We start from the raw sequence: 25977 nt of genomic DNA, 5'->3' as shown, positions 1-25977 counted from the left end.
TGGTGATGCTAGCCACGGTGGTGATGCTAGCCATGGTGATGGGTGATGCTAGCCATGGTGGTTGATGCTAGCCATGGTGGTGGTGATGCTAGCCACGGTGGTGGTGATGCTAGCCATGGTGGTTGATGCTAGCCACGTGGTGGTGATGCTAGCCATGGTGGTGATGCTAGCCCGGTGGTGGTGATGCTAGCCATGGTGGTGATGCTAGCCATGGTGGTGATGCTAGCCACGGTGGTGGTGATGCTAGCCATGGTGGTGATGCTAGCCACGGTGGTGGTGATGCTAGCCAGGGTGGTGGTGATGCTAGCCATGGTGGTGATGCTAGCACGGTGGTGGTGATGCTAGCCATGGTGGTGGTGATGCTAGCCACGTGGTGATGCTAGCCATAGTGGTGGTGGATGCTAGCCACGGTGGTGAAGCTAGCCACGGTGGTGGTGATGCTAGCCAGGGTGGTGGTGATGCTAGCTAACGTGGTGGTGATGCTAGCCATGTGGTGGTGATGCTATCACGGTGGTGATGCTAGCCACGGTGGTGGTGATGCTAGCCATGGTGGTGGTGATGCTAGCCATGGTGGTGGTGATGCTAGCCACGGTGGTGGTGATGCTAGCCATGGTGGTGATGCTAGCCACGGTGGTGGTGATGCTAGCCACGGTGGTGGTGATGCTAGCCATGGTTGGTGGTGATGCTAGCCACGGTGGTGGTGATGCTAGCCATGGTGGTGGTGATGCTAGCCATGGTGGTGATGCTAGCCACGGTGGTTGGTGTGCTAGCCATGGGTGGTGGTGATGCCTAGCCATGGTGGTGGTGATGCTAGCCATGGTGGTGGTGATGCTAGCCACGGTGGTGGTGATGCTAGCCACGGTGGTGGTGATGCTAGCCACGGTGGTGGTGATGCTAGCCATGGTGGGGTGGTGATGCTAGCCATGGTGGTGATGCTAGCCATGGTGGTGATGCTAGCCACGGTGGTGATGCTAGCCACGGTGGTGATGCTAGCCATGGTGGTGATGCTAGCCATGGTGGTGATGCTAGCCATGGTGGTGGTGATGCTAGCCACGGTGGTGGTGATGCTAGCCATGGTGGTGGTGATGCTAGCCATGGTGGTGGTGGTGATGCTAGCCATGGTGGTGGTGATGCTAGCCATGGTGGTGGTGATGCTAGCCATGGTGGTGGTGATGCTAGCCATGTGGTGGTGGTGATGCTAGCCATGGTGGTGGTGATGCTAGCCATGGTGGTGGTGGTGATGCTAGCCACGGTGGTGGTGATGCTAGCCATGGTGGTGATGCTAGCCATGGTGGTTGGTTAGATGCTAGCCATGGTGGTGTTGATGCTAGCCACGGTGGTGATGCTAGCCATGGTGGTGGTGATGCTAGCCACGGTGGTGGTGATGCTAGCCATGGTGGTGATGCTAGCCATGGTGGTGGTGATGCTAGCCACGGTGGTGATGCTATCCATGGTGGTGGTGATGCTAGCCATGGTGGTGGTGATGCTAGCCATGGTGGTGATGCTAGCCATGGTGGTGATGCTAGCCATGGTGGTGGTGATGCTAGCCATGGTGGTGGTGATGCTAGCCATGGTGGTGATGCTAGCCACGGTGGTGGTGATGCTAGCCACGGTGGTGGTGATGCTAGCCATGGTGGTGATGCTAGCCATGGTGGTGGTGATGCTAGCCACGGTGGTGGTGATGCTAGCCATGGTGGTGATGCTAGCCACGGTGGTGGTGATGCTAGCCATGGGGTGATGCTAGCCATGGTGGTGGTGATGCTAGCCAGGTGGTGTGATGTAGCCACGGTGGTGATGCTAGCCATGGTGGTGGTGATGCTAGCCACGGTGGTGGTGATGCTAGCCATGGTGGTGATGCTAGCCACGGTGGTGGTGATGCTAGCCACGGTGGTGGTGATGCTAGCCATGGTGGTGGTGATGCTAGCCACGGTGGTGGTGATGCTAGCCACGGTGGTGATGCTAGCCATGGTGGTGGTGATGCTAGCCATGGTGGTGGTGATGCTAGCCACGGTGGTGGTGATGCTAGCCACGGTGGTGGTGATGCTAGCCACGGTGGTGGTGATGCTAGCCACGGTGGTGGTGATGCTAGCCACGGTGGTGATGCTAGCCATGGTGGTGGTGCTAGCCACGGTGGTGGTGATGCTAGCCACGGTGGTGATGCTAGCCATGGTGGTGGTGCTAGCCACGGTGGTGGTGATGCTAGCCACGGTGGTGATGCTAGCCACGGTGGTTGTGATGCTAGCCACGGTGGTGGTGATGCTAGCCACGGTGGTGGTGATGCTAGCCACGGTGGTGGTGATGCTAGCCATGGTGGTGGTGCTAGCCACGGTGGTGGTGATGCTAGCCATGGTGGTGATGCTAGCCACGGTGGTGATGCTAGCCACGGTGGTGATGCTAGCCATGGTGGTGATGCTAGCCACGGTGGTGATGCTAGCCATGGTGGTGGTGATGCTAGCCACGGTGGTGGTGATGCTAGCCACGGTGGTGATGCTAGCCATGGTGGTGGTGATGCTAGCCACGGTGGTGATGCTAGCCATGGTGGTGATGCTAGCCATGGTGGTGATGCTAGCCATGGTGGTGGTGATGCTAGCCACGGTGGTGGTGATGCTAGCCATGGTGGTGGTGATGCTAGCCATGGTGGTGGTGGTGATGCTAGCCATGGTGGTGGTGATGCTAGCCATGGTGGTGGTGATGCTAGCCATGGTGGTGGTGATGCTAGCCATGGTGGTGGTGGTGATGCTAGCCATGGTGGTGGTGATGCTAGCCACGGTGGTGATGCTAGCCATGGTGGTGTGATGCAAGCCACGGTGATGATGCTAGCCATGGTGGTGGTGATGCTAGCCATGGTGGTGATGCTAGCCATGGTGGTGGTGATGCAGCCACGGTGGTTGTGATGCTAGCCACGGTGGTGGTGATGCAGCCATGGTGGTGGTGATGCTAGCCACGGTGGTGATGCTAGCCATGGTGGTGGTGATGCTAGCCACGGTGATGATGCTAGCCATGGTGGTGGTGATGCTAGCCATGGTGGTGATGCTAGCCATGGTGGTGGTGATGCTAGCCACGGTGGTTGTGATGCTAGCCACGGTTGGTGGTGATGCTAGCCACGGTGGTGGTGATGCTAGCCACGGTGGTGGTGATGCTAGCCATGGTGGTGGTGCTAGCCACGGTGGTGGTGCTAGCCATGGTGGTGATGCTAGCCACGGTGGTGGTAGCCATGGGGTGATGCTAGCCATGGTGGTGGTGATGCTAGCCATGGTGTGGTGATGGATTGTGGTGGTTGATGCTAGCCATGGTGGTGATGCTAGCCATGGTGGTGGTGATGCTAGCCATGGTGGTGATGCTAGCCATGGTGGTGGTGATGCTAGCCACGGTGGGTGGTGATGCTAGCCATGGTGGTGATGCTAGCCATGGTGGTGATGCTAGCCATGGTGGTGGTGATGCTAGCCATGGTGGTGTGATGCTAGCCATGGTGGTGATGCTAGCCACGGTGGTGATGCTAGCCACGGTGGTGGTGATGCTAGCCATGGTGGTGATGCTAGCCACGGTGGTGGTGATGCTAGCCATGGTGGTGATGCTAGCCATGGTGGTGGTGATGCTAGCCATGGTGGTGGTGATGCTAGCCATGGTGGTGGTGATGCCTAGCCATGGTGGTGGTGATGCTAGCCATGGTGGTGATGCTAGCCACGGTGGTGATGCTAGCCACGGTGGTGGTGATGCTAGCCATGGTGGTGATGCTAGCCACGGTGGTGGGATGCTAGCCATGGTGGTGATGCTAGCCATGGTGGTGGTGATGCTAGCCATGGTGGTGGTGATGCTAGCCATGGTGGTGATGCTAGCCATGGTGGTGGTGATGCTAGCCATGGTGGTGATGCTAGCCACGGTGGTGGTGATGCTAGCCATGGTGGTGATGCTAGCCATGGTGGTGGTGATGCTAGCCATGGTGGTGATGCTAGCCACGGTGATGGTGATGCTAGCCATGGTGGTGGTGATGCTAGCCACGGTGGTGGTGATGCTACCCTTGGTGGTGATGCTAGCCATGGTGGTGGTGATGCTAGCCATAGTGGTGGTGATGCTACCCTTGGTGGTGATGCTAGCCATGGTGGTGGTGATGCTAGCCACGGCGGTGGTGATGCTAGCCACGACGGTGGTGGTGGTGGTGCTAGCCACGACGGTGGTGGTGCCGTGCCGGTACCCAGCGTGGAGGAGGCGGCGTCGACGAGGCTGCCGCTGGCGCCGCTGGCGCCGGCAGGGGTGGGGGGCGTCGTCACCGCTGGGCTAGGAGTGGGGGGAGAGGGGGGGTGGAGGGGGGGGGGTGAAGGGGGGAGGGAGGGGGCACGTGGGAGAGGGACCCACCGTCACACACCACACACACGCAGCACCACACACGCAGCACCACACACACGCAGCACCACACACACACGCAGCACCACACACACGCAGCACCACACACAGCACCACACACACAGCACCACACACACACAGCACCATACAACAACAACAACAACCGCCATTCGCCACTAAGTGGCGGTGACGTCACCACGATGCTTGTGCCAGGCCAAGTGCACCTTGAGGCCACGTGAAGTGTCGAAAGCCCGCTGGCAGGAGGTCACGGGGCAGACCCAGCAGGTGCCACGGGTCGACTGACCGAGATGACCGAGATGACTGGCTGATGCACCACCTGTGCCCCCTACTGTGCCAACTTGCTGTGCTTTAGCCACCCGGCGCTCCGCTCGTTGTTGTGAGCGTCGCTCCTCCGCCCTCCGTTGTTGTTGGAGGGCGACTGCCTCCAACTGCCCAGTAGCGTCCTTCACGAGCCTCCTCCACTGAGGCCGATCTTGACACCGCTGGTACCAGTCATCGGCAAGTCCACTCAGCTCCACGTCCTCCTGTACCACATCACTCCATCTCTTCTCCAGCCCGTGCCGCGCCCGTCTAGCCCCCTCGATCCGGCCGAACAAAAGCTGTTTAGGCATGCGGTGGCTGGGCATGCGGGCTACATGACCCAGCCAACGCAGCCTTGCCTGCCGGAGGAGCTCACTGATGGGACTTTGCCCAGATCTTTCAAGGATTTGTGAGCTCCTCACACAATCCAGCCTGGTTAAACCCAGGATGGATCGTAGGCAGGCCAGCCTAAATGTTTCCAACCGGCGAAGATGCTCCACCAGGGGGGTCCACGTCTCGCAAGCGTAGAGAAGGGAGGGAATGACCGTGGCCGAGAAGACCTGAAGCTTCGTGCGGAGCGACAGACCAGGTAGCTTCCACACAGCGTTACGCAACCGATGAAAAGATATTGCCGCTCGACTGATTCGGAGTGAGACCTCTGCTGATAGACTGGAGCCGGTCATAAGCACACTGCCCAGGTATGGGAAACTCTCCACTCTCTCCACAACTGCCCCATCACCAATTGGGAGTTGTGGGGGTGGAGTGTCCGATGGTACAAAATACCCAGGCAGGTGCTTAGTTTTGGTGGGGCTGATGGTAAGGCCCCACCTCTTAGTGGCACGCTCCAGTCTCAGCAGCAGCGTCTCCAACTCCTCCTCTGAGTGAGCAGCTATTACCAAATCATCGGCATACATAACGTGGTTGACCAATAGGGAGCCATCCCTTGATCGCACCCGGGCGTCGATCAGCCTCCCATTATATCTGTACCAAATGGAAATTCCCCCGGTACAGCTATTGAAGGCTTCACGAACTACGCGGTCAAAATAGATGTTAAATAATGTGGGAGCCAGAGGACATCCCTGTCGCACCCCAAGGTGTACAGGGAAAGGCTCCGACTCCCGGCCACGTAGTTTTACCCGGGCCCGCTCACCATCATGAAGGTCCTTAATGATCGTGAGCAGAGGGTCAGGGACTCCGAAAGCACGAAGAACAACCCAGAGCCCAGGCCTACTGATGGTATCATAGGCCTTGACCAGGTCAATAAAGCAGAGATGTAGGTCTTTTTGGAATTCCCTACACCTCTGCTGTAGCAGACGGACACAAAATATGGCATCTGTGCAGGACCGCCCTTTCCACACAGCACCATACACACACAGCACCACACACACACAGCACCACACACACACACAGCACCACACACACACAGCACCACACACAGCACCACACACGCACCACACACACACGCAGCACCACACACACGCAGCACCACACACAGCACCACACACACAGCACCACACACACACGCAGCACCACACACACACGCAGCACCACACACAGCACCACACACACAGCACCACACACACACAGCACCATACACACACAGCACCACACACACACAGCACCACACACACACACAGGGCACACACACCCACCACACACGCAGCACCACACACACGCAGCACACACACGCAGCACCACAACACACGCAGCCCACACCCACCACACACACACAGCGCCACACACGCTGCGCCACACACACAGCACCACACACACAGCACCACACACACAGCACCACAAACACACAGCACCACACACACACACCCAGCACCACAAACACACAGCACCACTCACCCACACCCAGCACCACAAACACACAGCACCACACACACACACCCAGCACCACAAACACACAGCACCACACACACACAGCACCACACACACACAGCACCACACCACAAACAGCACCACACACAACAGCACCACACCACAGCAGCACCACACACACGCAGCACCACACACACACCGCAGCACCACACACACGCAGCACCACACACACACGCAAGCACCACACACACAGCACCACACACACACACAGCACCACACACACACACGCACCACACACACACACAGCACCACACACACAGCACCACAAACACGCAGCACACACACACACACTCAGCACCACACACACACGCAGCCACCACTACACACAGCACCACAAACACACAGCACCACACACACACACCCAGCACCACAAACACACACACACACACGCAGCACCACACCACACACGCAGCACCACACACGCAGCACCACACACGCAGCACCACACACACACACAGCACAACACACACGCAGCACCACACAACGCAGCACACCACACACGCAGCACCACAAACACACAGCACCACACACACACACCCAGCACCACAAACACACAGCACCACACACACACAGCACCACACACACGCAGCACCACACACACGCAGCACCACACACGCAGCACCACACACAGCAGCACCCACACACGCAGTACCACACACACACACAGCACCAGACACACACAGACCACACACACACAGCACCACACACACACAGCACCACACACACAGCACCACACACACACACAGCACCACACACGCAGCACCACACACCGCACCACACACAGCACCACACACACACGCAGCACCACCCACACACGCAGCACCACCACACACAGCACCACACACACACAGCACCACACACACAGCACCAACACACACACAGCACCACACACACAGGACCACACACACAGCACCACACACACACGCAGAACCCACACACACACACAGCACCACCACACACACCGCAGCACCACACACACAGCACCACACACACACACAGCACCACACACACAGCACCACACACACAGCACCACACACACACAGCACCACACACACAAACAGCACCACACACACACACAGCACCACACACACACACAGCACCACACACACACACAGCAACCACACACACACACAGCACCACACACACAGCACCACACACACAGCACCACACACGCACAGCACCACACACGCAGCACCACAGACTCAGCACCACACACACGCAGCACCACACACACGCAGCACCACACACACGCAGCACCACACACACACACAGCACCACACACACAGCACCACACACACACACACAGCACCACACACACACACATAACCACACACACAGCACCACAACACACACAACACAGCACCACACACGCAGCACCACACCACACACAGCAACACACACACAGCACCACACACAGCACCACACACACAGCACCGCACACACAGCACTGCACACGCAGCACCACACACACACGCAGCACCACCACACACGCAGCACCACCACACACGCAGCACCACACATACACGCAGCACCACACACACACGCAGCACCACCACACGCAGCACCACACACGCAGCACCACACACACAGCACCACACACACAGCACCACACACACAGCACCACACACACAGCACCACACACACACAGCACCACACACACACAGCACCACACACACACAGCACCACACACACACAGCACCACACACACAGCACCACACACACAGCACCACACACACAGCACCACACACACAGCACCACACACACACAGCACCACACACGCAGCACCACACACACAGCACCACACACACACAGCACCACACCACACATCACCACACACAGCACCACACACACACAGCACCACACACACACAGCACCACACGCAGCACCACACAACAACAACAACAACCGCCATTCGCCACTAAGTGGCGGTGACGTCACCACGACGCTTGTGCCAGGCCATGTGCACCTTGAGGCCACGTGAAGTGTCGAACGCCCGCTGGCAGGAGGTCACGGGGCAGACCCAGGTGCCACGGGTCGACTGACCGAGATGACCGAGATGACTGGCTGATGCACCACCTGTACCCCCTACTGTACCAACTTGCTGTGCTTTAGCCACCCGGCGCTCCGCTCGTTGTTGTGAGCGTCGCTCCTCCGCCCTCCGTTGTTGTTGGAGGGCGACTGCCTCCAACTGCCCAGTAGCGTCCTTCACGAGCCTCCTCCACTGAGGCCGATCTTGACACCGCTGGTACCAGTCATCGGCAAGTCCAATCAGCTCCACGTCCTCCTGTACCACATCACTCCATCTCTTCTCTAGCCCGTGCCACGCCCGTTTAGCCCCCTCGATCCGGCCGAACAAAAGCTGTTTAGGCATGCGGTGGCTGGGCATGCGGGCTGCATGACCCAGCCAACGCAGCCTTGCCTGCCGGGGGAGCTCACTGATGGGACTTTGCCCAGATCTTTCAAGGACTTGTGAGCTCCTCACACAATCCAGCCTGGTTAAACCCAGGATGGATCGTAGGCAGGCCAGCCTAAATGTTTCCAACCGGCGAAGATGCTCCACTAGGGGGGTCCACGTTTCGCAAGCGTAGAGAAGGGAGGGAATGACCGTGGCCGAGAAGACCTGAAGCTTCGTGCGGAGCGACAGACCAGGTAGCTTCCACACAGCGTTACGCAACCGATGAAAAGATATTGCCGCTCGACTGATTCGGAGTGAGACCTCTGCTGATAAACTGGAGCCGGTCATAAGCACATTGCCCAGGTATGGGAAACTCTCCACTCTCTCCACAACTGCCCCATCACCAATTGGCAGTTGTGGGGGTGGAGTGTCCGATGGTACAAAATACCCAGGCAGGTGCTTAGTTTTGGTGGGGCTGATGGTAAGGCCCCACCTCTTAGTGGCACGCTCCAGTCTCAGCAGCAGCGTCTCCAACTCCTCTTCTGAATGAGCAGCTATTACCAAATCATCGGCATACATAACGTGGTTGACCAATAGGGAGCCATCCCTTGATCGCACCCGGGCATCGATCAGCCTCCCATTATATCTGTACCAAATGGATATTCCCCCGGTACAGCTATTGAAGGCTTCACGAACTACGCGGTCAAAATAGATGTTAAATAATGTGGGAGCCAGAGGACATCCCTGTCGCACCCCAAGGTGTACAGGGAAAGGCTCCGACTCCCGGCCACGTAGTTTTACCCGGGCCCGCTCACCATCATGAAGGTCCTTAATGATCGTGAGCAGAGGGTCAGGGACTCCGAAAGCACGAAGAACAACCCAGAGCCCAGTCCTACTGATGGTATCATAGGCCTTGACCAGTTCAATAAAGCAGAGATGTAGGTCTTTTGGAATTCCCTACACCTCTGCTGTAGCAGACGGACAGAAAATATGGCATCTGTACAGGACCGCCCTTTCCTGAAACCGCATTGGGGCTCCGCAAGCCTCTCCTCAGCGTGCCTAGCAAGGCGATGTTGAATAATCCTTGCCAGGACCTTACCCGGCACACTGAGGAGTGAGATGCCCCTGTAGTTGTTACAGTCGGTACGGTCCCCCTTCTTAAAGAGGGGGACCACCAGGGCATCCTTCCAGTCCTGCGGAACCCGTCCAGTGGTCCAGACTGTTGTTATGATGTCATATAGGGCAGTCTGTGCACAAACACCACCCTCCCTCAGCATTTCGCTTGGGAGATCATCTCTGCCCGGTGCCTTCCCTGGTCTCAGACTCCGGATCGCCCTCAGTACTTCCTCAACAGCTGGCACCTCAGCCAGCCACTCACAGGGGGTGACCTCTTCCAATATTTGAGGCACCGCAGCCTCAGCAGGGTTATCACCACTTTGTGCCATGATGTTTTCCTGGTTGAGAGAATTTCCCTCCCCCAGGACCTCACAGAAATGCTCAGCAAATCTGCAAACCTGTTCCTGGGGGTCGGAGATTGGATCACCGTTTTTTCCTCTAATGATGGTAATAGGTGTGGCGCTGCAAGTTACTTTTGTGATGGAGTTAAATAGTGATTTGTGATCACGGGCCACTGAGGCAGACTCCATCTCCTCAGCAACCCGCGACCACCACCCATCCTTACAGCGCCTTACGGCTCTCCGAACTTCCGAGCGAAGGCTGCGGTAAACCTCCACACACACAGCACCACACACACAGCACCACACACACAGCACCACACACATGCAGCACCACACACATGCAGCACCACACACACACAGCACCACCACACACACAGCACCACACACACACAGCACCACCACACACACAGCACCACAAAGACAAAGGTCCCCCGTATAGCCTTAACAGACTGTAGGGGCAAGTGCTGTTAGCGAGCACCTATGAAGGCCGGAACGGTACACGAGGCCAACACCACGCCCGGCCGCCTTTGTCTCCCCAGTGCCGATGTTTACACGCCGCACCAGGTACTCATTTGAGGCTTAGTCGACCTAGGGGAGGCCCAGGACCGGTTCAGATAATCGTCACTGGTGTTTGCTGTGAGCGGGAATCAAACCCGGGTCGCCAAGTTCGTAGTGCAGAGTAGCGCTAACCGCTACACCACCGCCCCTCCGCTACGGCGATCGTGTCCCCGACCCGCATTGCTGGCGATGGCTCGACTCAGACTTGGCTCGACTCAGACTTGGCTCCGGGCTCAGGCCAGCCGGCTCAAAGTTGCGCGTCAGCCGAATCGGCTCCGAGCCACGGATCCCCGCCGCGCTCACGACTCCCGCGGCACGAGCCCGGGTGGGTGTCTCGTGCCGCGTGCGTCTTTGGAAGCGTTGAGAGGCCGAGGCCGAGCCAAAGCCGTGCGGGGCACACAGGCCTCGGTTGCTCTGCTAGTTTTGTCGTTTTAATCATTAACAAAACACGGAGGCCCGCGACAAGCCGTCGTGCAAGTCAAGTCCACGGATCGACACGTTGCGAAGATCCGTGCCGACGCAACTGAGCCGTAGAGAAGAGATGGGGGGTGGAAGGGGGGGGCCTCACTGCCCCAGCTGAGCAAAGCCATCAGGATGGGGGGTGGGAGGGGTGGGCGCTCATCTCTGTGTTCAACTCTAGCGGTGGGAGCAGCAGCGCCGACTGGGCGGGCGGGTGAGTGCTGGTACCTGGGCGCGGGCTGTGTGGCTGGCGCGGCGCCGGCCTCCGCGGAGGGCCGGCTGGCGGGCGGTGCGGCCGCCACGGGGGCTGGCGCCGCTGGTTCCTGCGTGGCGGCGGGTGCAGCGGCGGCGGCGCTGCTGCTGGTGCTGCTGCTGGTGGCACCGCTGGTCTGAGCTCCTGCCGCGCCCTTGCCCTGCACACGGCGGCAGCGCGTGTCAGCGGCGCAAGCCGTGCCGCCGGGCGCTGCTGGCGCAGGTGGCCTGTGTCCACAATCAGGATCTTTATTTCTAGTGGAGGAATCCCATGAGCTGTGGAGCTCTTTCTAACAGATGTCCAGTCAGGGCACCGGGTCACAACGTAGCAACAACACAAAAGCACGATAGGGATGCAAAATGAAAAGGTGAACAAATCGCTTTAAAAAATAATAATTAAACTATTTTTATCTTACCAGGTAAGGCCCACTTTGTCAGAAGCGATCTGGCCACAAATGATAGCGCAACCAAGTGGCTCGTCATCGTGTGGAAATTTAAAGTAGCAGCCAAATAGGCGAAACGCATGCTTGTTGATTCGAGATGCGGAGGTAAAAAAATGGGGCCAGAGAAAAATCCACGCGACCACAGGAGAGAGAGACGCAGACTCCAAATATACAGCAGCAGCAGGCAATCGTCAGGGTCGAACCCACGACCTCCTGTAGACCAGGCGAGGTAGCTAACATCTCCTAGCCACCGTGATTATGATGAGAGAGACGCAGACTCCAAATATACAGCAGCAGCAGGCATCGTTGAACCCACGACCTCCTGCGTACCAGGCGAAGTAGCTAACATCTCCTAGCCATCGTGGCAACCCCCATTTCCCGATGCACGGGGTCACGATTCACGCGAAACGATTTACAATTATTATCGTGATTTGAAGCTTTCGTGACTGCAGGATAATCCATACTCGTTGGTTCTTTCGGTAAAGTCACGTCGGTCGAAATAAAAAAATCACGACGTAGCATCGTTGAGTCTCCGCGCCAGCGCTTCTTGCGAACAAGCGACGCTACTCCAAACCGCAGCGCGACGCGACACCATCGCGAGCCCGTCGCCGCGGCGATGAGCCGCCCCTCTTACCACCATGACGACCACGAAGTTCTTGTCGTCGATCTTGTACTCCCTGAGCGTCGACTCGTCGTTCAGGATCTTGCCTGTGGGCACAGCGCGGGGGGCGGGGGGGGGGGGCAACGCTCAGCAACCGTACGGCTTTGTGCTGCGAAAGAGCCGTTGCACGAAACGTCGGCCATCATATACTTTTCTTGGCACTTGCTGGCTACGTACGGCGTGAAAGAAGCTCAACATGCACACTGTCATTGACGAATGCGTACGAGTTAAACTATAAACTACTTTTCATTTCGATTTAAAGCTTTCGTGACTGCAGGGATTCATCTTCTTGGTTCTTTCGGTAAAGTCACGTGACTTTACCGAAAGAACCAAGAAGATGAACTACTTTTTATTTGACCAGGTAAGGCCCCACTGAACTACGTAGTTCTGTTTCAGAAGTGACCAGCCCACAACCGATAGCTCAACAAAGTGGCTTGTCGCGTGGAAATAGAAACCACCGCCAAACGCTCTAAACGCGTGGCGATGTTGATTCTAAACGTGCAGGGGAAAACAGGAGGACCCGGAGAAAAATCCACGCGACCACGGGGAGAGAGAGAGAGACACGCAAACTCAAAATACACAGCAGCAGCAGCAGGCGTCAGGGTCTGGACGGAACAGTTCCCAATTGTGCAATTTGCAGTGGAGTGCAAAACGTTTAACTAAATTTGAAACGCGATGCTGGCACACGGCGGCCGACCTTTGCGCGTGGCGTCACGGGATCTTTAAACGTCCGCTGCGAAGCCGACGGCGTGTGGCGTTTTCACGGTGAATGCACCGCACCGCCGTTATAACAAGGGCGGCCTATCGGATCCGAACCGCAAACCTCCGCCACAAGCGCATGTGAACTGTGTCCCGATTCAGCTTCGAGATCAACGCTGGACATTGTTCAGATCATTGAGATGAAGACCTGCAGCGACTGAAACATGTCTTTGTGCCAACAAGGCTGAACCGATGTCCCCCTCACGCCACGCGGCGCTTTCTGGTCCGTTCATTTCCATTGCCAATCAGTTCTGGGGCCGGCCATCCGGGCTGAGCACGCATTCTGCCCGTTCCTCGCTTAGAGCTCCCCTCCCCTCCTCCCCAGGGCCCCTCCTCCACTTCCTCCCTCTTCAACCCCCCCGTCCGTCGTCACCTGCAGCGTGATGCCCCAAGTGCCCCCTCAACATCGCCGCTCCTCAACCCCCCCACCCCACCTCACTCCGTGCCACTGCCAGCGCAAGCCCAGCTGCCGAGCGCGCCGATGTGCAGGCCGCGTTCTTTCGGTAAAGTCACGTCGGTGAAAATAAAATCAAATAAAAATGAAAACAACTCAGTTAAATCACGACGTTTCGGAGGCAACACGAGCCCCCGACATGAGGCGGGACAACCGCAGCAAAAACACGTTCACCCACGTGATCCATGCAGTCACGGAAACTCGTGTGTGTGTGTGTGTGTGCTGAACTTCATTCACACCATACATAGCCCAACCGCGCTAAGCGGAGGATTGTGGCCAACTCATGTCCGTCTTGGGGAGGTCCTGCTGTGTGCTCATGTGTCGCGCACGAGGCGGTTACCCACGCAAGCAGCGGTTACCCACACACGAGGTGGTTACCCACGCAAGCAGTGGTTACCCGCGCGGGAGGCGGTTACCTGCGTAAATTAACTTGAGCCCCGAGGCCGGGAAGGCGTCTGCTCCCTTCTCTGCCTCGATCTTCTCCTTGAAGCCCTTCACCTGCAGCGCACGAGAAGAGCCCCACAGACAAAGATCCCCCGTGTAGCCTCAAGTGACCGTTGGGGCAAGTGCCGTGAGCGAGCAGCACCTAATGAAGTGGCAATGTACACGACACACCGCACCGGATACTCATTTGAGGCTCAGTCGACTCAGGGGAGGAGACCCAGGACCGGTTCGGATAAGCGCCACTGTGGTGTTGGCGTGAACGGGAATCGAACTCGGGTCGCCGGGTTCGTAGCGCTAAACTACCGTCACACTTCCACTAACAACAACAACTAAGTGGTGGTGACGTCACCACGGCGCTTGTGCCAGGCCATGTGCACGTTGAGGCCAACCCCAACCCCCACACACAGACTGACAGACACCCACACACAGACACCCACACACAGACACCCACACACAGACACACAGACACCCACACACACAAAGACACACACAAACACACACACACAGACACCCACACACAGACAGACACCCACACACAGACACACAGACACCCACACACACACAGACACACACAGACACACACACACAGACACCCACACACAGACACACACAGACACAGACAAACACACACACACAGACACCCACACACAGACACCCACACACACACAGACACCCACACACAGACACCCACACACAGACACAGACAAACACACACACACAGACACCCACACACAGACACCCACACACACACAGACACCCACACACAGACACCCACACACAGACACAGACAAACACACACACACAGACACCCACACACAGACAACACCCTCCCACTCAACGCCCGCGGAATCGATCCGTCACGGAGTTCTAACTCAGCCTCCGTCGACGCCCCAACGGCTCAACCCCAACGGTTCAACCCAGCAACTCAACCCACCAACTCAACCCACCAACTCAACGCACCAACTCAACTCACCAACTCAACCCACTGGGTCAACCCACCAACTCACCAACTCAACCCACCAACTCAACCCACCGGGTCAACCCACCAACTCAACTCACCAACTCGACCCCACCGGTTCACACACGTCCCCCACTGCCTCCGAGCTGCCCGTTGCCAACGCTAACGTCACTTGCAGTTCCACTTAGACTCGTGCGAGCTTCATTGCCCGGCTTGGATCAATACACACGGCCTACGCGGAGGGTTGGGGGGGGGGTGACGTCAGCAGGCACACTGCGTGACGCTGCCGCATGCAGGTGACGTCACAGGTGTGACGTCACAGATATAGTTTGCACGCACGTGAGCGGTGACGTCACAGATGTGACGTCACAGATATATTTTGCACGCAAGTGAGCGGTGACGTCACAGATGTGACGTCACCGCTCACTTGCGTGCAAAATATATCCATTATTGCGCCCACCCAACTCCCCCCAAAAAACAAAAGTGTACTTTTAGACTTTTTTCATTGTGTCCAGTCTAGAAGCTACCCACATGGAAAATGTAAAGTTTGTTGCATGTCATGAAGTACGCTAAACATTTCGAACAGACACACATATTCACAAATTTCCCTTTAATAGTAGGTTTTTACCCTTTAAATTAGTACAAAACTGACACCTTTATACAAGGCATCATGTTTGCAATAACCACAACACAAGTAGTCAAAATGCAAACAAAAAGAAAACAACTCTGATGATGATAATGATATGCACTGTCCTTGAAGTTGATTGGTCCACACCCGCGTCATCTGGTCCAACACGGATGGAGACTAAGCTCTAAGGAAAGCCGAGGGCAAGCCAGGAGACCTCGCCGCGATGGCCGGCTTGCAGGAGCGTCCAACACGACGATTGCGTTTTGTCGACAGGAGAAATGGTGAAATGAACGCAAAGCATGCAATGTGGCTGTTACTCAACGTGTCGCGGCCTCCTGCCAACACACACATCGGGCCCAGCATCTCACAACTCCATTATCGCTCCTCCTGCTAACGGTTGCTGCCTCCTCGCAGCGAGAAGCTCTCAACCCTTGAGCCCAGGGGGTTGTGACTGGTACAACCTGGGGGGGGGAGGGGGGGGGGAGTGCCACGTGTGTCCACCACGGACGAGCGTCCACCCACAGACACCCCTCATATTCATTTTACAATCCGTAGATGTTTCATACCGCACGGCTGAGCCCTGTTCAATGGCCGTTGACCCATTCAACGCTGCAACGGCTGCACTGCTATCACACAGATCTGTGATCTCGAGGTTACAGGCTTCAGAGAAAACGTTGGTAGCAGTCGTAACCCTGAGAGGTACCGACGAGACAGTTTTTGGCAAATGGCTCGAGGGCTATTTGAGGGTGTGAATCGCGCGAATGGTGATGATGGATTCTCGTTCGGTTCCTCACACCTGCCCAGGCCACTTGCCCGTGGGAGTGGCCACACTTGCCCTTTGACCCCGCCCTGAAGGTCACGTGGTGGTTAATAACTCCAGCCAAAAAAACATATCGCAAAACCCCGTCCTCAAACACAAACCCAGCCGCAACCCCAAATCACAGACCACTATCACAGCGACAAACACAACTCTATCCATAGCCCTAAACACAACCCAAAGCCAACTCAATCAACCAACTGGCCAACCTCACTCCCCCCCACTCCAGTTTCAGTCCAAGCTCAGCCCCCCAAACACAGAGAGAGAAACACAACCCCCAATCCACCTCCATCCCAAACCCAAACAACATCCTCACTGCAACATCACGCGTCCCTTCCACGGTGGCAACCTTCACTCAAAACCTCAACCACAACCCTGACCCCAAGCACAGCGCAACCACAACCACAACCCTTGACCCCAAGCACAACGCAACCACAACCCTGACTCCAAGCACAACGCAGCCACAACCACAACCCTTGACCCCAAGCACAACGCAACCACAACCCTGACCCCAAGCACAACGCAACCACAACCACAACCCTTGACCCCAAGCACAACGCAACCACAACCCTGACTCCAAGCACAACGCAGCCACAACCACAACCCTTGACCCCAAACACAACGCAACCACAACCACAACCCTTGACCCCAAACACAAGGGGGCATTGCGTCGTTCTGCATCGTTCTGCGTCGTTCTGCGTCGTTCTGGGTGACCAGAGTCTGCACCGCAGCCACGGCTGGAGACTTTTACTCTCCGGATCTTTGGGTAAAAGTCACGGAGGTACAAAATTAAAATAAATGACGACGTTTCGGGCGCAACGCAAGATGACAGACGCTTGTGCTGCGCCCGAAACGTCGTGATTTATTTCGTTTCATACCAAACGTGACTTTACCGAAAGAGAAATAATAAAATAATTCTCACGACGTTTCGGCCACAACGCAAGCAGCCGTCCTCAGGTGAAGAAACAGAGCTGTCGGAAAGACAGCGTCCTAATGAACACCGCTAAGCTTGGCAGCGTATATTTAAGCTGGGTGGGAGGAGCAGAGCGCCTTGACAAAGGGAGTTTACATATCAACAGAGGAATTTAGCTGTCTATCCAACAGCTCTGTTCTTCACCTGAGGACGGCTGCTTGTGTTGTGGCCGAAACGTCGTGATAATTTTATCGTTTTATTTTTGTTTTATTATTTCCCTTCTACGTGACTTTACCGAACGATCCAAGAATATGAATCCCTGCAGTCACGAAAGCTTCAAACCACGACTGGAGGCTTGTTTTCATTTCTCCATTCGTGCATCATCAGCGAGCACCCACAACTGGTTGGTGCTGTGGGCGATGCGGTTTGGGGTGTAAGATCAAACCCCAGCGATGGTCTGCGTTGGGTCTTCCAGCGGATAAGGGAAGAAGATGTGTCCTCCTACCGCTCCATCGTACACACCGCAGGACCGGGTCCTACAGCGGACGACCATCAGAGCCCACTCCGTTCAACAACAATAACAACAACGGCACTCAAACCCCCTCTTCTCTCTCCGTCGCAAAACACAAGGGGGTAGAAAAAAAAAAACCTTCCTTCTCAGAAAATGCCATTTAAAAATAAACACCGCTCTGGGTAATAAATAGTATAAATAGCCGGGCTGGAATTGGTGAAACGGAATGTAAACACCTCTTGGCAAAAACCAAAAAAAATGTAAAATGAAAACTCCGTGGCACATGCGTACAAACCCCAGCTATAATTTGACAGGCAACAGTTATAATAGCGAACACCCAAGAGTTGAGATGAGTTGAATAAGCCTGAGCACAACTGGAAATAAACGTAAGACTCGTTTAAAAGAGACGCGGGCAGCATTTGCACGTCCATCTGTGCATGTCTGACGCACCGCGCGGTGGCGAATGACACTAAAAGTAGACGAAATTTTCTGTCTAACCAAGCAAGGGCCACTAAGCTACGTGGCCATCAGAAACGACGGCTCAACGCAGCGTGGTTCATTACTGCGTGGACATTTAGATCGGCCAAATTCTCTAAAACGCATGCTGGCGTTGATGTTGATGTCGATTCTAAATGTGGAGGGAAAGTCCGGAGGAGCCGGAGACAAAATCCACGCGACCACGGGGAGAGAGACGCAGACTCCAAATCTACAGCAGCAGCAGCAGGCATCGTCAGGGTGGGGATGGAAGCCACGACCTCCTGTATACCAGGCGAGGTAGTCAACATCTCCTGGCCACCGTGATGATGATTATGAGAGACCCTGACTCATATACAGCAGCAGCAGGCATCGTCAGGGTCGGGATGGAACCCACTACCTCCTGTATACCAGGCGAGGTAGTCAACATCTCATAGCCACCGTGATGATGAGAGACACAGACCCAAATTATACAGCAGCAGCAGGCACCGTCAGTTGGGATCGAGCCCACGACCTCCTGTAGACCAGGCGAGGTAGTCAACATCTCATAGCCACCGTGGTACCCATACTACGTTAGAGCGCCACGAATCAGTGAGTGTAGTGAGTGTGAGGTGAGTGTGTGGTGAGTGTATGGTGAGAGTGTGGTGAGTGTGTGTGGTGAGTGTGTGTGGTGAGTGTGAGGTGAGTGTGTGGTGAGTGTGTGGTGAGTGTATGGTGAGAGTGTGGTGAGTGTGTGTGGTGAGTGTGTGTGGTGAGTGAGTGGTGAGTGTGTGGTGAGTGTGGTTAGTGTGTGGTGAGTGTGTGGTGAGTGTATGGTGAGTGTGTGGTGAGAGTATGGTGAGTGTGTGGTGAGAGTATGGTGAGTGTGTGTGGTGAGTGAGTGTGGTGAGTGAGTGGTGAGTGTGTGTGGTGAGTGTGGTGAGAGTGTGGTGAGAGTGTGGTAAGTGTGTGGTGAGTGTGTGTGGTGAGTGTGTGTGGTGAGTGTGTGGTGAGTGAGTGTGGTGAGTGTGGTGAGTGTGTGGTGAGTGTGTGGTGAGTGTGTGGTGAGTGAGTGTGGTGAGTGGTGAGTGTGTAGTGAGTGTGGTGAGTGAGTGGTGAGTGTGTGGTGAGTGTGCGGTGAGTGTGCGGTGAGTGTGGTGAGTGTGTGGTGAGTGTGTGGTGAGTGTGGGGTGAGTGTGTGGTGAGTGTGTGGTGAGTGTGCGGTGAGTGTGAGGTGAGTGAGGTGAGTGTGTGGTGAGTGTGAGGTGAGTGAGGTGAGTGTGTGATGAGTGTGTAGTGAGTGTGGTGAGTGTGTGATGAGTGTGTGGTGTGTGGTGAGTGTGAGGTGAGTGAGGTGAGTGTGGTGAGTGTGTGGTGAGGGTGAGTTGAGTGAGGTGAGTGTGGTGTGTGGTGAGTGTGTGGTGAGTGAGGTGAATGTGGTGAGTGTATGGTGAGTGAGTGGTGAGTGTGTGGTGTGTGGTGAGTTAGGTGAGTGTCACGTGGTGAGTGGTGAGTGTGTCACGTGGTGAGTGGTGAGTGTGTCACGTGGTGGGTGTGTCACGTGGTGAGTGTGTCACGTGGTGAGTCGTGAGTGGTGAGTGTGTCACGTGGTGGTGAGTGTGTCACGTGGTGAGTGTGTCACGTGGTGGTGAGTGGTAAGTGTGTCACGTGGTGAGTGGTGAGTGTGTCACGTGGTGAGTGAGTGGTGAGTGTGTCACGTGGTGAGTGTGAAACTTGTTCGCAGGCCCCACCGTCTCATCGGGGTCGGCGTCCACCCTGAATGTGGTGAGTGTGTCACGTGGTGAGTGAGTGGTGAGTGTGTCACGTGGTGAGTGGTGAGTGTGTCACGTGGTGGTGAGTGGTGAGTGTGTCACGTGGTGAGTGAGTGGTGAGTGTGTCACGTGGTGAGTGGTGAGTGTGTCACGTGGTGGTGAGTGGTGAGTGTGTCACGTGGTGAGTGGTGAGTGTGTCACGTGGTGAGTGAGTGGTGTGTCACGTGGTGAGTGTGTCACGTGGTGGTGAGTGGTGAGTGTGTCACGTGGTGAGTGGTGAGTGTGTCACGTGGTGAGTGTGTAACTTGTTCGCAGGCCCCACCGTCTCATCGGGGTCGGCGTCCACCCTGAATGTGGTGAGTGTGTCACGTGGTGAGTGAGTGGTGAGTGTGTCACGTGGTGAGTGGTGAGTGTGTCACGTGGTGGTGAGTGGTGAGTGTGTCACGTGGTGAGTGGTGAGTGTGTCACGTGGTGGTGAGTGGTGAGTGTGTCACGTGGTGAGTGAGTGGGTGAGTGTGTCACGTGGTTGAGTGGTGAGTGTGTCACGTGGTGGTGAGTGGTGAGTGTGTCACGTGGTGAGTGGTGAGTGTGTCACGTGGTGAGTGAGTGGTGTGTCACGTGGTGAGTGAGTGGTGTGTCACGTGGTGAGTGTGTCACGTGGTGGTGAGTGGTGAGTGTGTCACGTGGTGAGTGGTGAGTGTGTCACGTGGTGAGTGTGTAACTTGTTCGCAGGCCCCACCGTCTCATCGGGGTCGGCGTCCACCCTGAATGTGGTGAGTGTGTCACGTGGTGGTGAGTGGTGAGTGTGTCACGTGGTGGTGAGTGGTGAGTGTGTCACGTGGTGAGTGAGTGGTGAGTGTGTCACGTGGTGAGTGGTGAGTGTGTCACGTGGTGGTGAGTGGTGAGTGTGTCACGTGGTGAGTGAGTGGTGAGTGTGTCACGTGGTGGTGAGTGGTGAGTGTGTCACGTGGTGAGTGGTGAGTGTGTCACGTGGTGAGTGAGTGGTGTGTCACGTGGTGAGTGAGTGGTGAGTGTGTCACGTGGTGAGTGGTGAGTGTGTCACGTGGTGGTGAGTGGTGAGTGTGTCACGTGGTGAGTGAGTGGTGAGTGTGTCACGTGGTGGTGAGTGGTGAGTGTGTCACGTGGTGAGTGTGTAACTTGTTCGCAGGCCCCACCGTCTCATCGGGGTCGGCGTCCACCCTGAATGTGGTGAGTGTGTCACGTGGTGGTGAGTGGTGAGTGTGTCACGTGGTGAGTGAGTGGTGAGTGTGTCACGTGGTGGTGAGTGGTGAGTGTGTCACGTGGTGAGTGAGTGGTGAGTGTGTCACGTGGTGAGTGTGTAACTTGTTCGCAGGCCCCACCGTCTCATCGGGGTCGGCGTCCACCCTGAATGTGGTGAGTGTGTCACGTGGTGAGTGGTGAGTGTGTCACGTGGTGAGTGTGTAACTTGTTCGCAGGCCCCACCGTCTCATCGGGGTCGGCGTCCACCCTGAATGTCTGCTGCTGCAGCGTCTTGAGCGTGATGAGCATGGCGAGCGGCCTTGCGCGAGCCGACGACGAGGTGACGGTGGAGGAGGTGGTGAGGAGGGTGAGGAGGTGGTGAGGTGAGGGTGGTGAGGTGAGGGTGGTGAGGTGAGGTGGTGAGGAGAAGGCCTCTGGCGGGTGCCAAGCGGAGACTCCTGACTCACTGTGCCGCGCATGCGCACTCGGGGGTGGGGGCGTTAACTTCGCGTCCCGGCGCTGCATGTCAGGTGAGAGGGATTTTTTCCCTCCGGATTTAAATCGAAATTAAAATTGGTCAATATTCTGTGTTTCTTTCGGTAAAGTCGCGTAGCTAGAAAGAATGATAATGAAAATGAAGTGATTACAAATATCACGGCGTTTCGATCGCAACACCAGCGGTCGAAATGTCGTGATGTTTTTTTTAACTTTATTTTTATTATTAAAGAACCACAGAATATGAATTCCCACTGTCACGAAAATTTGAAGTCAAAATTAAAAATTAAATTTTTTTATCTCAATATTAACAAATATTGATATGAACATAAAATGTAAATAAGTATTTGTCTGCATATTCATATCAATATTTATCTGAATGTTTATTTGTATAAATAGGAAATATTTATATAAATAAGTATCTGTTTATTGCTATAAATATGTATCTGAAGGGTTATTTACATAAATAAAAATGGTTGTTTATTCATATAAATATGTATTTCAATGTTCATTCATATAAATATGTATCTGCATACTTATTTATAGCTGGGGGGAAGAATCTGATGAGCTATAAGAAAGATGAACAAATCACACAGACAACAACTACACCACCACAGACCCGTCAACCCCTTATCAGATCTTATTGATCACCCCGTGCCTCTGATAAATCTCAACGTTCATCCGACAAAGTTCCATCACAAGGGAGAAACACAAACGCAGAGACACATTTTGTTAGGCCGATTGAAACGGCTGTCTGCCCGATGCGACCTGAAAACTCAATTTCGCTGCGCAAGAATTACGGCTAAACCGTAGAGGTCGACAGCTCTGAAACCATCCCAGTCCTACCAGCAAGCCCCCACTGAGGCTATTAACTTATATCGTGATTTGAAGCTTTCGTGACTGCTTCTTTCGGTAAAGTCACATCGGTAGACAAATCATAGATCACGACGTTTCGATCGCAACGCCAACTTCAGCAGTTTTCTCTTGATGTGGGTGTCCCACCTGATGACGATTGCCTGCGTTGCGATCGAAACGTCGTATCGATAACACTGGTCAACAAAAAATAAAATTCTCACCTGGACTTTTGCAGCTGTTCTAATTTCAAGGTGCTGGTTCCAAATCTGATCTCAGATTTGCTCTATCACATCTCATTTTATGCTATCGACATACCCCATTTTCATTGATTTACCCAAAATTAACTCTGTCACTTATGATTGCAAGTTGTTGCGAGTCAGTGACTGCTTTAGTGTTAAAATATGGTGCTGTATTTTTAGGATAGTGTGTTTATAATATCATTTTATGTAGATATCCACATTTATTTAATATTTTTATTCTGCAGTTTTTTTTTAAATGCAATATTTTATATCTCAAAAACCTGATGTGATAGACAAAAACTGATGCCAGATTTGGAATCAGCACCCCAAATTACATTAAAACCGTTGGAATACCTTATGCCAGAAAAGTGTGTTGACCAGTGTTATATTTCGACCTACGTGACTTTACCGAAAGAACCAAAGAGCTATTAAGTCATTGTTTTTTATTTCAGAAGCCAACAAAAGTGGCCGACCATCATTTTGGACATTTCTAGCGGCGAAATGGAACCATTCGTGATTCGAAGCGTCCGTGACTTTCGCTAAAAGTCACGTGGACAAGAGAAAACAGGACGCTTCGGTCGCAACACCACAAGCGTCCGTCTTCAGGGAGAAAGAACCAGAGAGAAGATGGAACCAGGTTTGTGCGAGATGCAATAGCCGGTTGACGAGCTGGAGGTAGACCCACAAGGGTGACAATTGGTGGACAACATCAATGGGTGGACGAGTCTCACGCTGCAGCAGCAGACAATGGGGATTGCAGAAGACGCGAGAAGTCAGTGGCGGAGGATGTCCCACGGTGTGGCCAGACCTCGCATCCAGGACGGCTGGAGACGGGACAAGGGGCTGGGTGCGGGGGAGGGGCTGGGTGGGGAGGGTGGGGAGGGGCTGGGTGGGGGGGGGTGGGGAGGGGCTGGGTGGGGAGGGTGGGGAGGGTGGGAAGGGGCTGGGTGGGGAGGGGCTGGGTGGGGAGGGTGTGGCTGGGTGGGGGTGGGAGCGGTTGCGCTGGGTGGGGAGGGGCTGGTCACCCCGTGGTGCCCTTATAAAACTCAACGTTTAACCTACTCACGCCGGCTTGTGCCCGCCCTCACAGTCGGGCATATTTGCGGAATACACCACGCCGCCGTTGACCCTGCAGGCCATTGACCGAGCAACCCAACGTTCCTACCAGCTCCCTCCGCAGGAATGTGTTTTAATGTCCTGTGCATCCCCTAGGGGGCCGGCCATAAATGACGTCACGCACCTAGGGGAGGGGGGGGGGTCAGACATTTGTGACGATGTGTGACGAGGGGGGGGGGGGTGAGAAATGTGACGTTACATCAAAATGCGCAACTTTAAATAAATATAGACACGTTCTACTTAATTAAATAGACTTTTTAATGTTTTCTCCTACAACATCAGAGTGCAGCGCCACATTAGAAACGCACTACAATGACAATAGTTTAAAGCGATTTGAAGCCTGTTTTATTTTTTTAAATGGAAATATGTTTTTTTGTGGGGGGGGGGGGGGCAGAGCTTTGTGACGTCATATTTGAGAGGGGGGGTTCTGACTTGTGACGCCGTGTGACGAGGGGGGGGGGGTCAAAAATCCTCCAAAATCGCGTGACGTAATTTATGGACGGCCCCTAGGTTGACTCGGCCTTGTGTCAACCGCCAGCTCTGTGGGGCTGAATGTGGTCGGTCTTGGTACTGGTAACACCGCCTCCACACGCGCATTAGTGATAGGGTTTTACCCTTTTACCTGGCAACAAAACTGACACCTTTATACAAGGGATCATGTTTGCATTAACCACAACGCTTGCGGTCAAAATGCAAACAAAAAACACAGCTCTGATAATGTGTGAACTGTGCTTGAACTTGATTGGTCCACACCCGAGACGGCTTTTCTTAGAGCCTAGTCTCACGTGGTGTTGGACCAGATGACGCCAACTTAAAGACAACGCACCATCAGAGTATTGCTGGCGTTAGTGAATCGTTGACAGCACTTGCCCCAACAGTCTCCACGGGCTCTCGGGAGAGAGATCTGTGTGCGCGTGTGAACAGAATTCGACTTGCATCAACAACCTCACCCCCAACTCACCACTCCACACACCAACTCACCAACTCACCACTCCTCAACTCACCACTCCACACACCTCCCCCAACTCACCACTCCACACACCTCCCCCAACTCACCACTCCACACACCTCCCCCAACTCACCACTCCACACACCTCCCCCAACTCCCCACTCCACACACCTCCCCCAACTCACCACTCCACACACCTCCCCCAACTCACCACCCAACACACCTCCCCCAACTCACCACTCCACACACCTCCCCCAAATCACCACTCCACACACCTCCCACAACTCACCACCCAACACACCTCCCCCAACTCACCACTCCATACACCTCCCCCAACTCACCACTCCACACACCTCCCACAACTCACCACCCAACACACTTCCCCAACTCACCACTCCCCCAACTCACCACTCCCCAACTCACCACTCCACACACCACTCCCCAACTCACCACCCCCAACTGACCACTCAACACACCGCCCCCCAACAACCACTCCACACACCTCACCAACTCACCACTCCACACACCACTCCCCAACTCACCACCACACACACCTCACCAACTCACCACTCCACACACCACTCCCCAACTCACCACCACACACACCTCCCCAACTCACCAC

General features: G+C 55.1%; 1 protein-coding gene across 1 annotated transcript in view; it reads right to left on the bottom strand.

Annotated features, from left to right (window-relative positions):
* The window catches only part of LOC133359148 (UV excision repair protein RAD23 homolog B-like), a 35884-nt gene extending 13699 nt beyond the window's left edge, over positions 1 to 22185 (bottom strand). Inside the window, 5 exon segments of the mRNA XM_061577548.1 lie at positions 4193 to 4275; positions 11644 to 11828; positions 12745 to 12818; positions 14401 to 14482; positions 21945 to 22185. Of these exon segments, the coding sequence (XP_061433532.1) occupies positions 4193 to 4275; positions 11644 to 11828; positions 12745 to 12818; positions 14401 to 14482; positions 21945 to 22010 (490 nt within the window). The 5' untranslated portion in view covers positions 22011 to 22185.
* Between the last annotated feature and the right edge of the window lie 3792 nt (positions 22186 to 25977).

Source organism: Lethenteron reissneri, chromosome 64 (genome assembly GCF_015708825.2).
Source record: "Lethenteron reissneri isolate LAM-NWPU_2019-01 chromosome 64, ASM1570882v1, whole genome shotgun sequence".
Taxonomy (NCBI): Eukaryota; Metazoa; Chordata; class Hyperoartia; order Petromyzontiformes; family Petromyzontidae; genus Lethenteron; species Lethenteron reissneri.
This window is presented reverse-complemented; position numbering and strand designations above follow the sequence as displayed.